Below are 15,939 nucleotides of genomic sequence, written 5' to 3' on the forward strand. Positions count from 1 at the left end.
ATTTTTTAAATTACCTCTTCACTGGTCTCCCTGCCCCAACTCTACCCCCTCTCTTAATCTTTTCCATATTGCAAAATGGAATTTTTTTTTTTTTTTGCGGTACGCGGGCCTCTCACTGTTGGGGCCTCTCCCGTTGCGGAGCACAGGCTCCGGACGCGCAGGCTCAGCGGCCATGGCTCACGGGCCCAGCCGCTCCGCGGCATGTGGGATCTTCCCAGACCGGGGCACGAACTCGTGTCCCCTGCATCGGCAGGCGGACTCTCAACTACTGCGCCACTAGGGAAGCCCTGCAAAATGGAATTTTAAGTGAAATTTTTCAAAGTGCAAATCTGATCATGTCGCACACCCCAAGCGCACACAAACACACACACACTCACATTGCTGAAAAAGCCATTCAATGTCTACCAATCCTTAACATGTCCCTCAGGGTCTTGCCCACCCCTCCAGCCTAACCGTGTATCTCTCTCCACCTTGTTCTTGGGCTTTAGCCACACTTAACTTTCCCTCGGTAACTCTTCATGCCCCCTTTCTGCCACAGAGCCTTTGCATATAATGGTCCTTCTATCTAGGTAGCACTTCCTCCCCTCAACTTCACTCTCACCCTCCCTCTTCCCTTTGCCTAGATAACTTCTGCTCATCTTTCAGATCTCAACTCAAGAGTCACTTCCATAATGACATTCCCCACTCCCAGACTAAAATTCAAGTTTCTTTGTTTAAAATTACCGTAGGGAATTCCCTGGTGGTCCAGTGGTTAGGACTCAGCACTTTCAGTGCCGTGGTCTGGGTTTAATCCGTGGTCAAGGAACTAAGAGTCCGCAAGCCATGTGGTGTGGCCAAAAAGAGAAAAAATTACTGTAAATTTGATCCCTTAGCAGTTGACCTCAGTTTGTAATTATCCACTTGTTTGTGTTATCACGTGGTTATTTATTGTCTTCTCTAAACTGAAAGCCCCATAAAATCAGGAAACATACTTTTCCTCCTCTTTTTATTGCAGTATCTACTGTGCCTGGCACATACAAAGTACTACCTTCTGAATGAGTGCATGAATAAATGAATGAATGGGTCCTCAGCAGAAGCAACCACAACCACCATACAGGTCCCCTTCATAGTTATCGGGACCAAGACACAGACAACAGCCTCTGCCCTTTGGGCAGTTCACAGAGTTAGTAAAAGAGAGGGTCTGAGTGGCAGGTCAGCTGGTCACCAGCAGTGTGTCTTTGACTAAGTCACGTCACCTCTCTGAGCCTCCATATCTTCATCTGTAAAATGTGGATCATGATTCTTATCTCACAGGGTTAAGGAGGACCAAATGAGCCTTGGATGAGAAAGTGTTTTTTAAAACTTTTAACATTGAACAAACAGAAAGGATTGTTTTATTTTCCAAAAGGGAACTTTACTAGGAATTGAAATGGAAAGAAAAGCCAAATATACAGGAAGTACAAAAGCTGACTCAGGTGGCTTTAGTTTCCTTACCCTAATGTGGCAAGATAAGCCAGGTTCTCATCCCATAGAATGACAAGCCTGGCTACAGATGGGTTTGTGGGTGCAATTTATTGGGCACCCACAACCTCAGTCCCAATAGTTTAGACACTAGGCCAGGCCAGTGTGAGACACAAGACAGAGGGACCCTTCTCAGCTCTACTGTGGGACCCCCACAGGAGCCTGTTCTGGCCCCCTATCCCCTGCTCTGCTCAGGCCCTGCTCGGGCCATCTGGTCCCTAGACTCCTGGGTGAGGGAGGAAGGCCCACCCTTCTCTGGCCCCAACACTCCCCCGAGAGGCCTCCAGCTGAGCTGCCTGACCTCAAATTGGCTGCTTTTGCTCCTTTGGGGCCTCTCTGGCTCCAGGCCCTGGAGCCCAATCCTTGATTGTTGTTGTTTCTCTGACCTCCACTGAAGCTCAGCATCCTCCCCAGTGCTCTAGGCTTACACTTAGACCCCTCTAGAAACAGGCCTCTAACTGGGGTCACACACCAGCTCATTTTCTGCCAGCTGCTCTTAAGACTTTACCTGTGAAGTGTTTGTTTCCAGACACAAACCAGGGGCAGTGAAGGGAGCCCTATTCTGAGTTGCCTCCAGGATCTCTCATGCCATCCCCACACCTTAGGCTTCACATCAAGTCCTTGGCAAAAGACTTGTACACTGAACATGACAAACCATTGCTGAAAGAAATTGAAGAAGGCACAAATAGAGGGAAAGACATCTCATGTTTATGGATTGGAAGACTTAATATCATTAAATGTCCATACTATCCAAAGTGACCTACAGATTAAATACAATCCCTATCAAAGTCCCAGTGGCATTTTTTTAGAAATAGAAAAAAAAACTATCCTAAAAGTCATATGGAATCTCAAAGGACCCCAAATAGCCAAAACAATCTTGAGAGATAAGAGTAAAGCTGGAGGCCTCACACTTCGTGATTTCAAAACATATTATAAAGCTACAGTAATCAAAACAGTATGGAACTGGCAAAAAGACAGACAGACATACAGGGACTTCACTGGTGGTCCAGTGGGTAAGACACTGTGCTCTCAATGCAGGGGGCCCAGTTTCGATCCCTAGTCAGGGAACTAGATCCCACATGCATACCACAACTAAGAGTTCACATGCTGCAACTAAGAAGCCCGCATGCTGCAACTAAAAGATCCCACATGCCACAACTAAATATCCCGCATGCCGCAATGAAAATCCTGCATGCCACAACTAAGACCCAATGCAACCAAAATTAATTAATTTAAAAGATAGACATATAGACCAATGGACCAGAGTGGAGAGCCCAAAAATACACCCTCATATATTTGATTGAATTATTTTCAACAAGGATATCAAGACCACACAATGGGGAAAGGATAGTCTCTTCAACAAATGGTGTTAGGAAAACTGGGTATTCATATACAAAAGAATGAATTTGGACCCTTACCTTATACAAAAATTAACTCAAAATGGAAACCTAAAAGTAAGACCTGAAACTATAAAACTCCTAGAAGAAAACATCAAGGAAAGTCCTCATGACATTGTAACAAGCAAAGATTCCTTGAATATGACACCAAAAAAAGATAACAAAAGCAAAAATAGACAAATAGGACTACATTAAACTTAAAAACTTCTGGGGAACAAAGGAAATAATCAACAAAGTAAAAAGATAACTTACAGAATGGGGGAAAATATTTGCAAGCCATATGTCAGATAACAGGTTAATTAATATCCAGGATATATAAAGAACTACAACTCAACAAAATAAAACAAAAATAACCCACTTAAAAATGAGCAAAGGATTTGAATAGACATTTCTCCAAAGTAGATTACACAAATGGTCAAGAAGCATATGAAAAGATGCTCAACATCACTAATTATCAGTGAAATGCAAATTAAAAAGAAAAAGACACAAGGTATCACCTCACTTTCATTAGGATGGTCACTATCAAAAAAACATAAAAACAGAAAACAAGTGTTGGTGAGAATGTGGAGAAATTGGAACCCTTGTGCACTGTTGGTGGGAATGTAAAATGGTGCATCCACTATGGAATAGTATGGAGGCTCCTCAAATTTTTTTAAATAGAACTGCCATATAACCCAGCAATCCCACTTCTGAGTATACATCAAAAATAATTGAGGGGACTTCCCTGGCTGTCCAGTGGTTAAGAGTCCGTACTTCCACTGCAGAGGACATGAGTTTGATCCCTGGTCGGGGAATTAAGATCCCACATGCCATGCTGTGCGGCCAAAAAATTTTTTTAAAAAAGAAAAGAAAAAAATTAAAAATAGGATGTTGAAGACATATTATCACTCCCATGTTCATTACAGCTTTAGTCACATTAGCCAAGATCTAGAAGCAACCTAAATGCCCATTGACAGATGAAAGGATAAAGAAAATGTTGTATATACATACAATGGAATATTATTCAGCCTTCCAAAAGAAGGAAATTCTGTCATATGTTACAACATGGATGAACCTTGAGGATATTATGTTAAGTGAAATAAGCCAGTCACAAAAGGGCAAGTACTGCATTCCACTTAATATGAGGTATCTAAAGTAATCAAACTCATAGAAACAGAAAGTAGAACGGTGGTTGCCAGGGCCTGAGAGGTGGGGAATGGGGAGTTGCTGTTCAATGAGTATAGAGGTTCAGTCCCGTAAGATGAAAAAGCTCTAGAGATCGACTGTACAACAATGTGCATATAGCTAACAATACTGCAATGTGCACTTAAAATTTGTGAAGAGTAAATTGATGTGTGTATTTTATCACAATTATATATATATAATGTGAATGAGTTCTTCACCATTCAGTCAAGGTAGTATTTTGACACCCAGGACGGGCAAAGGATGTTCTTTACTTTTTTTTTGGCTATATTGGGTCTTCTTTGCAGTGCGTGGGCTTCTCCTTATGGTGGCTTCTCTTGCTGCAGAGCACAGGCTCTAGGCACGTGGGCTTCAGTAGTTGTGGCATGTGGACTCAGTAGTTGTAGCTTACAGGCTCTAGAGTGCAGGCTCAGTATTTGTGGCGCACTGGCTTAGTTGCTCCGCGGCATGTGGGATCTTCCCAGACCAGGTCTCGAACCCGTGTCCCCTGCATTGACAGGCGGATTCTTAACCACTGTTTCACCAGGGAAGTCCCTGTTCTTTACATTTTTAACTGGAGAATGGTTGCTGTGAAGGAGAGATGGGAAAGAAGACCAGTGTGCTACCTCGACTGCAAGCCCATTCTGAGGCAGGTCACTTTTAGAAGGTTGAGGATCTGTAATGGATTCCAATAAAACTGTCTATGCCTGTGCCTCTTTAGAAAAACCTTAAACCTTAGGGGTAAGCTGCCCTGGGTTGAAAACCATTGATCCAGAGCGCACAGGCTGGATCTCCTGCCCTGTTTCTCTTGGGGGCATGTGCTGTCCTTCCATGGCAGGGGAGAAATATAGAAACTGTCATTGTCCCCTACACCAGGCACAAGTCCCAACTCTGGCCTTCCACACCCCTCTTTCTTTGCACCCCCCTTTCTCATCCCATAAACTTCTCTGTGTATTAGAATAATCTGTACATGAGAATTCAGTATCTCTGTGCTATTCATGACTCAACACTGAGGGTTGCAGCACCTCTCTCATGGAATTTCAGTGAGGACGAAATGGGATACACTGTGTGCCCAGAAGTTGAATATGAGTTGAGTTTGGTCTATGAGGGCCCAGGGGTGATGACACGTGTGGCCTTTGGACCTTCATGGAGGAGGGAAGTAGCTGCTGACCCAGGACTGACAGCACCACCTGGGATCCCAGAGTTCTACTTCTTTCTTGCCCTGCCCTCTCGGTGAGGTTTCCCCTTGCCACCCCCTTGCATCGGGGCCCATGGCAAAGATCACCGTGGCATGAGGAAGTTCCAAGGAGTGGAAAGGTTTTAATGAACATTACAAAGGGACTGGGAGAGGGGGACACAAACTCCAAATCCAGCCTTTGTTGCCCATTTCAGTGTCTCAGGAGGGAGGGGGCTCAACCCTGTTCCCAGACCCAGAGGCAGCTGGAGGGCAATCCCTGGAAGTCTCCTCTACCCAGCAGAGGGACTGAGGGAAAGGGGAGAGAGGAGTCTCTGCTGGTGTTGCCAGGAACAGGGAGACCTGAAGCAGCAAGCTGACCTCTAAGGTCAGGAGAGACCCGGAATCAGGCAGGAACATCAGAGGTCAGAAGGGTAGATGGACTGAACAGGTGGGGAAACTCTTGGGTCCCCATACAGCACTGTCACAGAGGGGCCCCAGGGTCTGCTGGCTCCAGGGACTGAGACCCTCAGGGAGACACCCCTAGACTGAGACACTCACAAAGGGGCCCTGACGTCCCCCCTTGCCCTGTTCAGCAATGGTCAGGAGAAGGTCTAGAGGGAGAAGAGAGGACAGGGGGTCTGGGTGGGCAGAGGAGGGAGCCTAAGAAGAGCATCGGGGGAGGGGACGGTGGGAGGGTCCTCTAGCTGCTGCTCTGCTGCTCCTGTTGGCGGATGAGGTTGGCGATGGGGCTAGTGATGCCACCTATCAAGATCCAGTACTCGTCGAAACTGATGCACCCGTCATGGTTGGCGTCCAGGTTCTGGATGAGCTTATCAGCAGCCCTTCGGTTCCCCGTGTCCTGGCGAGGAATTGAGGGTCAGCAATACTGAGGTGGCAGCTCTACAGAGGCCCCAGCAAGGACCCTAGGCAGAGTCCAGGTTCTGGCCTGGGCTGCTGCTGCCCTTGGGAGATGGGAACAGAGCCCTCACTGGCTCAGGCCCGGGCACCCTGAGGACAGAGGGCTGGGCGGGGTGGAGACCCTGGTTTTGGGGGGATAACTCTGAAAGGACAGAAGCGGCGGTGGGGAAGGAAACCCAGAGAGGGCAAGAGCTTCAGGAGCTGGGTGGGGTAGGGGCACAGAGAGGCCAGGCCCTTGGGTGGGGGGACCTCACCGTCAGCATATGGTTGAGCTCCTTCTGAAGCATCTTCCGGAAGCTGCTTTTGCTGATCTTGTCCTTGACCAGGCCGTGCTTGGACACATATTTATAGAAGTTTTCCACCAGGACGACCACTGCCTTCTCCAGCTCCGTGTAGGAGTCCGCCATCTCACTGTCTCACACCTCGCAGGGCCTGGGTGCCAGGATGAGGGGAGGTGAGGAGACCCCACAGGCCACACCTGCTCCTTCACCTCTCTGCCCCTGATCTCCCGCTGGGCCCACCCCCTGGGCCTCTGGCCCCCCAGGCTGGCTGGTCCTCAGGAGGAAGGAAGCAGGGAAAGGGGAACCCAGGGTGGACCTGGAATGAGAACTATGTGTCTCCTCTCATCCACGTGCTCCCCAGCTCAACAGCCTCAACAGGTTTTCCAGGCACTTCCCCAGCCCCAGGCACTGAGCTTGTCAGAGCCCCAGAGAGAACAAGAGGCTCCGTGGGAAGAGGATGAGAGCCAGTGCCCATCCTTCCGCCTTCTCCATACCTGGCCCACCCAGAGTCCCTGGCCCGGGGACAAGCACAGCTAGAAACTGCTAGGATGGGCCACGTCCCCCACCCCCAGGGTTGGCCGAGACCCCTGCCCCAGGCAACAAAGCAGGAGGCGGGGACCTAGGCTCTCCCCAGTCCTTTCCACCAGGCTCCAGGACAGTGCGTCCAGGGTCTCAGGCCATAGCTGCCCTTCTCTGATAAAGGACAATGTCCCGATCCATCAAGTGAGGCTTTGTGCAGGCCCCCAGCCAGCCCCGGCTAGCCTAACCTCCCTCATACCCACCCCAAAATATACAGCAGGATACAAGGGCCCCTCCTCACCCCATTACCTAAGGAGGAGCCCGGAGGTTCAGCCCCAGCTGCAGACAGCTGAAGATGGAGCCTCCACAGCCAGCCAGAGGCTACAAACGTCAGCCCCTCGCTCCAGGACAAAAGGCACTCACATTGCAAGCGGATACAGCCTACTGAATAACAGGATATGAGGGGAACAGGCGGATCTACTCTGAGTCGCCGCCCATGCCCAGAGCCCCCCCAAGTGAACCCTGGCAAATGAGCCTCCCTTCCCGCCCCCAAACCCAGGAATGAGTTGCAGCTGCCTTGCCCATTGGGTCTTGGCAAGGGAAGGTGGACACCGCCACCAGGGCATCCCATGGTTCGATAATGGAAGGGAAGTCTGCTTCTCCAAGCCCCACCGCAGCCCCTGCCCCTGCCACCTGCTTTCTAATCCTCCTCTTGGCCATCCATCCCTCCTCCTGGGCCCATTGCCCTGCCCTCTCCACCTAGCTGAAGCCTGCCCAAACCGCACCTCCAGGGAAGACTGCCCTGACCCTTGCCCTCTGGTCCTCCTCCCCTGACTCCCACAGACTCTCAGCCAGCCTTGGCTGGGCCCACTAGCTGCTGTGACTGCAGTCTCTTCCTGGATCATCTCTCCCCAGACACCAGACCTTCCTTGAAGCAAGGATAGTGTTTCTTATACGCAGCCATTGTGTTAGGACTGGGAGGCTTTGGGACCACTTTTTAAAATCCTGGATATACAACCTCCCTGCTTTTAATCTCTGCATCTCCTCTCGCCCACCTGGCCTGGCCCAATGCTTTGCTCAAGGTAGATGCTCTATAAATATTCCACCTCCGGGGGCTTCCCTGGTGGCACAGTGGTTGAAAGTCTGCCTGCCGATGCAGGGGACACGGGTTCGTGCCCGGGTCCGGGAAGATCCCACATGCCATGGAGCGGCTGGGCCCATGAGCCATGGCCACTGAGCCTGCGCATCCAGAGCCTGTGCTCCGCAACAGGAGAGGCCACAACAGTGAGAGGCCCGCGTACCGCAAAAAAACAAAAGAAAAAAAAAATTCCACCTCCTGCCAGCCCTGATACCAGGTATCTAAGGCCCCTGACCACCCTTCGAAGATTTTTCTTTTACTAAACTTCTTCTGGAGGAAGGGTGAGACCCAGAAGGACTAAGCCAGGATGAAGGAAGGAAGGAGAGTTGAGAGGGAGAGGGGTCAGGCTAGGGCAACTCTGACCAGGAATCCTACCCTTTCTCTCCCCTGCCTCGTCCACCTGACCGCTCTGGTCTGTGGCCAAAAGAATGAAGTATGGAAGCAGGACTGTAGAAAACCATTTTTTTTTCTAGTACTCTTTATTTATTGTGTGTAATTGTGTGGCTCAATGTTTATACCTTTGTAAGACTTTCATACAAATGCTCTAACATTCACAAATGAGGACAAAAATGTTTCAATCCATGAACTGTATGCCCTGCTGCCCTTGGGTGGGCAGTTGCCCAGGCCTACAACCAGCATTCCTGGGGATTCCGAAAGCTGCACCCATGTCAGCAAGGATTGTGTCATGCTCTACCCCCAACCAGCCTTGGGAGTGGGGAGAAAGTTCAGAGAATCACCCACTTTCACCATCCCAGGCCTTGTTCCCCAAGTGAGGAATCCTGTGGGAAATAGTCAGGGAGAGGAAAGGATAAGAAATGGGTTTGGGGGGCAGTGTATCTCTGTCCCTCTCCCCACTGGCCGAGCACTCCCCTCCCACAACCTGCCATCTTGGAGCCCAGTCCTGCCCTTCCTTGATACCATGTCTCAGCCTCTACCTGGCAAGACACAGGTGAGCTCCCAGGAGACATCTCAGCACCTGCTGTCAGGTACACAGTCACCCCGGAGAGCTGCACTTCTGCTCCCAGGCCTCCCAGTAGTCCCCACCCCACCTTCTTCTAGTCAATTGGACAATGCTGGAGTTAACAATTTGGACAAATGCTTTGCTGAAGCTTTTTCTGAAGGAAAGGTGGTCGAGAAGAGTCAGGTGTCATTACCCTCTTTCTCCCTCCCTTCCCTGGGGGTCAGGAGACAGGCTCTGCCACCACACCCATGCCAAGGTCACCTGCCCCTCCTGCCTGCCCAGTCCTCCCACCAAACCAGGCCAGAGGGTCCCCAGGCATGTGGTTGGGGGGAGGGGAGGTGGTGGGCCATCCCATCAGCCCCTCCCTGAGAAGGGTGGAGCAGGAGGTAACTCCTGCATTGACTTTGCCACAGGTTGATCGTGGCCTGAGGGTGAGGGGGAGAGGTGGACAATACACTGGAGCCTTCCAAAAAAATGAGAATGGAGGGACTCGTCCTCCAAAGGACCCTCTCACCTGGGGCCCCCAACCCTCCTGCAATGTTCATTATCTTCACCTTGGCTGATTCATCACTGAGCAACCAAGAGGCCCCCACCCCCGCCCACCTCAGCCCAGCTTGCTGACTTCTCCAAAAGCCCAAATTGCCCTGACACCATGCTCCTGGGTCTCAGCCACTCCAGCCCCACCCTCCCACCCCCAGGTGCTGGGCCCCACCCCTCCAAGTGCCTCCTCTTCACCCTCCATCTCTTCAACTCCCCAGTCCCTTTCCGTGTGGAGCCCTGAACATCCACCACACCCTCTAAAACTCACCTCCTCTTCCCACCTCCACACACACTTCTTGAGTCTTAAATTGTTCCCAAGTGTTGGGATATGTCGCTGGACTCCTATCCCTCCTAGTCACCTCTCCTCTAGAGCCTAGGCCACTCTCAAGCCTCAATTTGGCATTCTCTGCATTCCTTTCATCTACCTTGAATTTGTTCACTCATTTATCCACCATTCACTTGCTTACTCTCTCATACATTTCCTACTTAATTCACTCATTTGCCCCAGCTGCCTGAAACACACAGGGAAGGCGCAATCTACACTGGGTTGGTAATGCTTTACTCAATTTGCAAGGTTGTTTCAAATTAACCTCTCCAGCCGCTCCAGCTCCGTTCTGTGTTCCCTCTTCTCCTGCTCTTTTCCCAGTTCCAGAGGCTAGTATCTCACACAAGTGTCCCTGCCTACCCCCCAGCCCCACCCTCACAGGACTCACTGCATCTAATCCACACAAATGTACACAATCACAATGAGCAAGGAATTCTGCCATTTCTGATCCCCTCTGCTTGGGTGACCCATCTACCTTCCAAACTCTTCTGCTTTCGGAATACGTAGCTGGAGGAAGAAGACTGTTCCTCAGAAATTTCTTTCCAAACAAGTGAAGTTGGAGGAGTTTGGTGTGGACACGGACACACACACACACACACAGCTGCCCCTGGCCTCACCAACACCCAGAGAGCTCTTTTCTAGTCAATGGGGAAAGTCTGAGCTCCCGCTCACCAGCACTCCAGGGCTCTGTCGTGGGTCTCCCAGCACACCAGCCCTCACCCACCCTGACCTGGACAGGGAGCAGGGCCAGGCAGGGGAAATGCTCTACAGGGCAGGGGGCTCCACCAAGCAAAGCAAGTCAAGCCAGAACCTGCCTGGGTCTTGAGGTAGAGGAGAAGCTGCCCAGTTTCCGGGAACCTCTCCTGGAGCTCAGGCTCCAGGGGGCCTCACCCAGGTTCCTCCCGGGCCCCATCGCCCCCGCCAAGGAACAGCCCCCAGAGCACCTGGGGCCAGCAGGCACCTGCCTGAGTCAAGAGGTGGAGAGAAGCAACCCAGGCCCCTGCCTCCCCTCCTCGGGCTGCTCTCAGGCTCCCTGGGCCCTCCCTGGCTTCTCCTGGACCCCATCACCTCTCTGGGACACGACCCCCAGCGCCCAGCGAGGCCTGTTTCTATGGTCTGGCTACTCCCCAACCTCCACCAAACACATCTGCCCTTTTTCTGTTGGGGAAAATCAGAGCAGCTGAGGGCAAAGCTTCTGAACACTCTACTCTGCCTGGTGGCCCAGCCCTGGGAGAGGAACTCAGTCAGCTGCTGGGCTGGGGAGGGGATCTTGCCACCCCATCCACTCCTCTGAAGGCCTCTCCAACCCCCAAGCCCACCGGAACGCTCCATACTGGCCTTTTGGGAAAGTTAACAATTGACGAAAGTTTCCTGCTCAGTCTCTGCAGGCCCCCCTCCTCAGGCCCCCTTCACTGACCTCTGTCCGGGCCTCCAAAGCCTGCAGGGCCCCTCCGGCAGCCCCAGACCTCCCAGGACGGGCCTGGGGTGCTCACCTACCTTCTCGGTCCACCTCCTCTCCTGCGGGGCTCTGGGACCTGGGCTCTGGCACTGCCAAGTAGCTACGCGCTCAGCCAGCCAGGACTCCTCCCCGCTGCACTCCCAGAATCTGTCCCACTCCCTCCTGGCCCTGCCTAGCGCAGCTGGCTCAGTGGGGAGGTAAGGTCTGAGCTCCCTCTTAACTTGGCCCTGGGGTTGGGCCCATGTTAAAGGGATACACACCTTTTTTTAACACCCTTCCACCCCCTACCCCAGAGGGAGTGGTGCAAGCTGGCACTCCCCCAACCCCACCCTCCTAACCCTGCAGGGCCTGAACAGAATTTACAACTTTGAGAAAGGAAGGGAAAGACTGTCACCTGCCCTTCTCACCTGGGTCACTAGGAGCCCCATTTCAGGGACCCCTAACAGACAAGTTCAGTTAGTATTCCAGGCCAGCCTGGCTGGCCGCTTAAATTTCCTTGCTGTTGGGTTTTCCGTGGGCTACAGTCAAAAGGGCCCAGAGCGCGGCTCCTTGCCTTCCACCTCCAGTGCACCCGTCCCTAGGACCTCTTGTGTGCAGAAGAGGATTCCTCTGGAAACACCCCTCCACCCCTTCTCCAAGATACCCAAGGAAATTGGCCAGTTTGATGTCCCAGAGGCAACAGCTGATGCCAGAAGTGACCCATCCCCCCACTCCAGTGACTTCCGCCTCTCACTCCGTGTCAGGCTCTCTGCTAAGTACTTTACATCATGTGTCCGATCCCCATTTTACAGATGAGGAAACTGATACTCTGAGAATACGCCCCAAGTTCCAAAGACAATACGTGGCAGAGCTGGGATTCAAACCCAGGTTGGCCAGCCTGTTTCTCAGCCTCACATTTCCCCTGATACCTGTCAGCCAGGCTCACCTTGGTTCATATTCTTCTCCCCATATGTGCACACACGCCCTCCTCTCCTGTCAGAGGGCCAGGTCACTGGCCTATCTCTCTGAGCCTGTCCCTCAGAGAGAACCAGTTCTCCCACCTTTTACGCCTCGTGCCATCCTCAACCCAAATCCACGGGGGAAAGTGAGGCCCCCTATTCGCCTCCACTGCCAACCACTGCAGTCCCACAGGTACCGTGCCACCCAATGACTCTGCCATTCACTCCAACACCTCCTCAGCCACGGACGCTTGGGGTGCGGATGGGGTTCAGTCAAGACAATGTCTTTCATTTTTTCCATCTTCTTTATTAATCAAATGATACAAAACAACCATAATTCTGTAAATGCCCAAGCACCCAGCTGGTCCTCTCACTCCCAAAACTCACTCTCCTCAGCCTCTCCCCCACCCTGCTCTCTCTCTTCCCCTGCCCTAAGCCTGGGAGACAGGGTCCTGAGAGGAGGCTGGGGCAGAGCTGGGGGCAGGGAGGGACAGCACTGGACAGACAGTTTGGGTTGGGGAAGAGATTAGGAGGGGTAGGCTCGTAGAGACCCTTTTTAGAACCGAATATCCATTCCTACTTCCACCCCCTTCAAATCAGTTCCCATAGCTCAGCTCCTCTCTGCCCTTCCCCCACTACTAAATGCCTTGGCCCTTACAGCATCTTCAACCCTCCAGCAGCCCTCCAATAAATCCCTGGCCCCAGCCACCCCCTGAGCCTCCCCCAGGTGGGGACCCCTGGACCCATTAGCCCCACGGAGCTCCCAGGGATGAAGTACACAGAGGCCCCAGGAAGGGCCATTATGAACCTGAACCTTGCAGAGGTGAGACAGGTGGGGCTGGGGAATAGTGCGGGGGTGGTGGAGAGAGGAGTTTTATTTCCAGGCCCCCCAGGCTCTGGAGGCCCCCTTTCCCCAATATCCCCCCACCGCAGAATTCCAGGGGAAGGTTTTCAACTCCCCCGGACAGGGCTCTCCAGCTTCACACTCTTGGCTGCTTCTCCAATCAGCTCCCAGAAAGTCCCGAACTCCAGTTTAGAGTCGTTACAGCTGCCCAAGTTGGCAATTTTCTCTTCCAGCATACAGTTGTTCTGAAAGGAGGGAAGACACCACAGCTCAGCCAGGCAGCACCTTCCAATCTTCCCACTCCGCCCTGCCCAGGGGCAGAAAGCAGGTCCTTGAGCCTACCTGGCACTGACAAGGGGAAGGGCTGGGGTTTGCCAGTGCCAGGGGCCTTGGCAGTGTGGGTGGGGTCTTGGAGTACTTGCTTGGGAAGTCAGGGTACTGCCTGGGGCAGGGTCCACTCCCTCAGTACCGGCATGAGGTGGGGCAGCTGCTGGGTGACCAGGTCCCGTAGCTCAGAGGGGGTCAGCGTCTCCTTCCCACCCTCCACCGAATAGTGGTGGAAGTTCTTGATCAGGGTCTCGATGGCCCTCTCCACATCACTGAATTCCTGGGCATCCTGAGGGCAAGGGACATCGCCCATGTTGCAGAGGCCCCACCCATCCTATGACACCCTGCTTCCCCAGGAGCCCGGCAGACCCAACAGGGCAGAAGACAGCTGGCAGGCACGTGGGCCCTCGCCCACTCCAAAGCCCAGCATCCAGCCCCTTTGCCCCCACTGTCCTCTGCCCTGAGCCATGTGTTGGACAAGGCTTCCTCCCCACCTCCCCCCAGCCTCCAGGCAGGGCAGGTCCCAGCATGAGACCCAGGCATCCTCTTCCAGGGAGGGTCCATCTGCATCTCCCTGTGTAGGCACCACAGAGGGTTCAGGTCTCACAGGCAGGGTCTGGAGTGCAGAGCAAGGCCAAGGTGAGGGGGCAGAAGTCAGTGAGGGACATAGACCCTCAGGGTGAAGGAGAGGAGAGTGGGAACAGAATGGCCAGGAATGAATGGGCCCACCTGTACGTTGGCTGACCCACACTGTCCCATGGTGCTCGATGCGCTTGGTCCTTTGGTGAGAGTTTTGTCGTCCTACAGCCGGCCCCAGAGGAGCTGATGTCTCATGATCTGCTCAGAGGAGGGGGGAGGCTGAGCTAAGGAGAGAGCTCAGCATTTCTTTCTCAACTATCCCCTTTGGCTGCACCCCAGATATTCTGTGCCTCACCCAGGGGGTCAGAGCCAACTCCACACAAGCCCCGTCCCTGCCCAGGCTCCCGGAGCTAAGGTCACAGCCCCCAGGCCAACCTATTTAGAGGGAATCCCTTGAGCCTCACCTTAGCCTCCTTCCTCCCACCCCTTCCAACCCCCCACCCCATTCCACACACACACACACACACACACACACACACACACACACCAGCCTCCAGGGCCTGGTCCCCCAGACCCTCCCCTGGCCGACTAGGGTAGGATAGGTTAAGCATGCCCTCTGGACTGCAGACAGCCCATTTTGGGTGAAAAGCCCTGGGACTCCTTACCTGCTGGCAGCCGCTGAGACAGGACTGGAAGAGCCAGTGCACCTGAGCTCAGCTCTTATACCTGGGGGAAGGGAGGGGAGGCAGGGGGCTGGGCCTCATCCCGAAGCCAGCCCTGCTCCTGCAGCCGCCTGGGCAGTGAGCCAGCCGCGGGGGCCCCACCTCCATTGGCCGCAGCTCCGAGAGCCCGCCCCGCACCCAGGCCACGAGGAGGGAACCATGGAGAGCTGGGTCTGGGATGCCCCTGGCCCCAGACCAGCAGGCAGAGTCCAGGGAAGATAGGGAGGGGAGGCTGGGGTGGAGAGGGAGGACTTGGAAACACTGTGGCGTGGAGCCTGGGAGGAAAGGCCTGGAGGAAATGTAGGACAGGAAAGGGTTCTGAGGGGGCTCTGAGTCAGTCACCAGGAAAGAAGGAGAAGCAGAGGCTGGTCAAGGAGGGTTTTGTGGCCTTGAAGGAATGAGGGACACGTGGGTTGAAGTAATTTAATGTGTCACACACACCCATTCCTCCCCTCAAGGCCGATTTAGATAGCGACACTCAAGCCTGCCCAGCCTTGCCGAGTCCTAATGGCAGAAATTTGGGTCAGAAGGAAGGAGCCAGAGAAGGGCAGCCTGGTGAAGGGGGCAGACTGAGTGTTGTCCTGACGTCCTTTCAGCTCCCCGCAGCCAGCATGCACGTGTGGGAGGCCCAGATGGGTTATCTGTCAGCTAACAACCTCTCCAAACTGGTTGGGCTACCTGCTCCTCCCTCCCTCAGAATCCCATGCCTTCCCCAACCCAGAGACTCCACAGCAAACCGCCCTCCCCGCCCCCCCAAATCCAGCACCGGGGATAACATCCCAGGGATCCTGGACTGTAGGTCTGGGGGGAACTCAGCCCAACCCCAGTGGACTTCCCCACCTGATGAGGAGGAGGAAGGGAGAAGGCAGGGGAGTCTGTGTGGGTCAGGAAAGGAGGGGGCAGTGCTGAGAGCCAGAGTTCCTGGACTCCTTTCCTAAATTCTGAGATCAAAGCATACCTCCCAGTGCCCCTCTGCGGGTCTCCTTCTAGGGCTCCTATGTACTTTTGGCCTCCACTGGGGTGTCTGTAAGTGTCTCAAGGAGGGGGTCCTTCCAAAGTGGCTTATTCTGAGAGTTCTTCTGAGGAGTCTCAATCTGTGGACCCCTCTGAGGCTATCTCGATTTCGGGGTTTCTCCAAGACTGCCTCAGCCTG

General features: G+C 53.2%; 2 protein-coding genes across 4 annotated transcripts; both read right to left on the minus strand.

Annotated features, from left to right (window-relative positions):
- Positions 1-5,370: 5,370 nt before the first annotated feature.
- On the minus strand, positions 5,371-11,577 carry S100A16 (S100 calcium binding protein A16). 2 transcript variants are annotated; one of them, XM_060087896.1, is made up of 3 exons: positions 11,411-11,577; positions 6,408-6,585; positions 5,371-6,094 (listed from the first exon to the last, which is right to left on the minus strand). In XM_060087896.1, the coding sequence occupies exons 2-3, from the start codon at positions 6,558-6,560 to the stop codon at positions 5,936-5,938; spliced, it is 312 nt and encodes a 103-aa protein (XP_059943879.1). In that variant the 5' UTR covers positions 6,561-6,585; positions 11,411-11,577; the 3' UTR covers positions 5,371-5,935. The 2 variants fall into 2 exon arrangements, with proteins under 2 accessions (XP_059943879.1, XP_059943877.1); XM_060087894.1 differs by having other exon boundaries at positions 11,415-11,576.
- A 1,042-nt stretch (positions 11,578-12,619) lies between these two features.
- S100A14 (S100 calcium binding protein A14) lies at positions 12,620-15,827 on the minus strand. Of its 2 annotated transcripts, none has more exons than XM_060087904.1 (4): positions 15,745-15,827; positions 14,215-14,322; positions 13,628-13,774; positions 12,620-13,403 (listed from the first exon to the last, which is right to left on the minus strand). In XM_060087904.1, exons 2-4 carry the CDS (start codon positions 14,242-14,244, stop codon positions 13,266-13,268), a joined length of 315 nt encoding a protein of 104 aa, XP_059943887.1. In that variant the 5' UTR covers positions 14,245-14,322; positions 15,745-15,827; the 3' UTR covers positions 12,620-13,265. The 2 variants fall into 2 exon arrangements, with proteins under 2 accessions (XP_059943887.1, XP_059943885.1); XM_060087902.1 differs by lacking the exon at positions 15,745-15,827 and adding an exon at positions 14,730-15,244.
- Positions 15,828-15,939: the final 112 nt, after the last annotated feature.

This window comes from Mesoplodon densirostris, chromosome 2 (genome assembly GCF_025265405.1).
Source record: "Mesoplodon densirostris isolate mMesDen1 chromosome 2, mMesDen1 primary haplotype, whole genome shotgun sequence".
In the NCBI taxonomy this organism is placed as follows: Eukaryota; Metazoa; Chordata; class Mammalia; order Artiodactyla; family Ziphiidae; genus Mesoplodon; species Mesoplodon densirostris.

What these genes read in the sequence shown, in the direction of transcription:
- S100A16 (XM_060087896.1), bottom strand. Translation starts at nt 6,560, where the DNA reads ATGGCGGACTCCTACACGGAGCTGGAGAAGGCAGTGGTCGTCCTGGTG. An exon ending in AGCTCAACCATATGCTGACG is followed by an intron (nt 6,095 to 6,407) that starts GTGAGGTCCCCC and finishes ATTCCTCGCCAG; the next exon opens with GACACGGGGAACCGAAGGGC.
- S100A14 (XM_060087904.1), bottom strand. Translation starts at nt 14,244, where the DNA reads ATGGGACAGTGTGGGTCAGCCAACGTACAG. An exon ending in GTGGGTCAGCCAACGTACAG is followed by an intron (nt 13,775 to 14,214) that starts GTGGGCCCATTC and finishes CCTTGCCCTCAG; the next exon opens with GATGCCCAGGAATTCAGTGA. An exon ending in AGCTGCCCCACCTCATGCCG is followed by an intron (nt 13,404 to 13,627) that starts GTACTGAGGGAG and finishes CCCTCCTTTCAG; the next exon opens with AACAACTGTATGCTGGAAGA.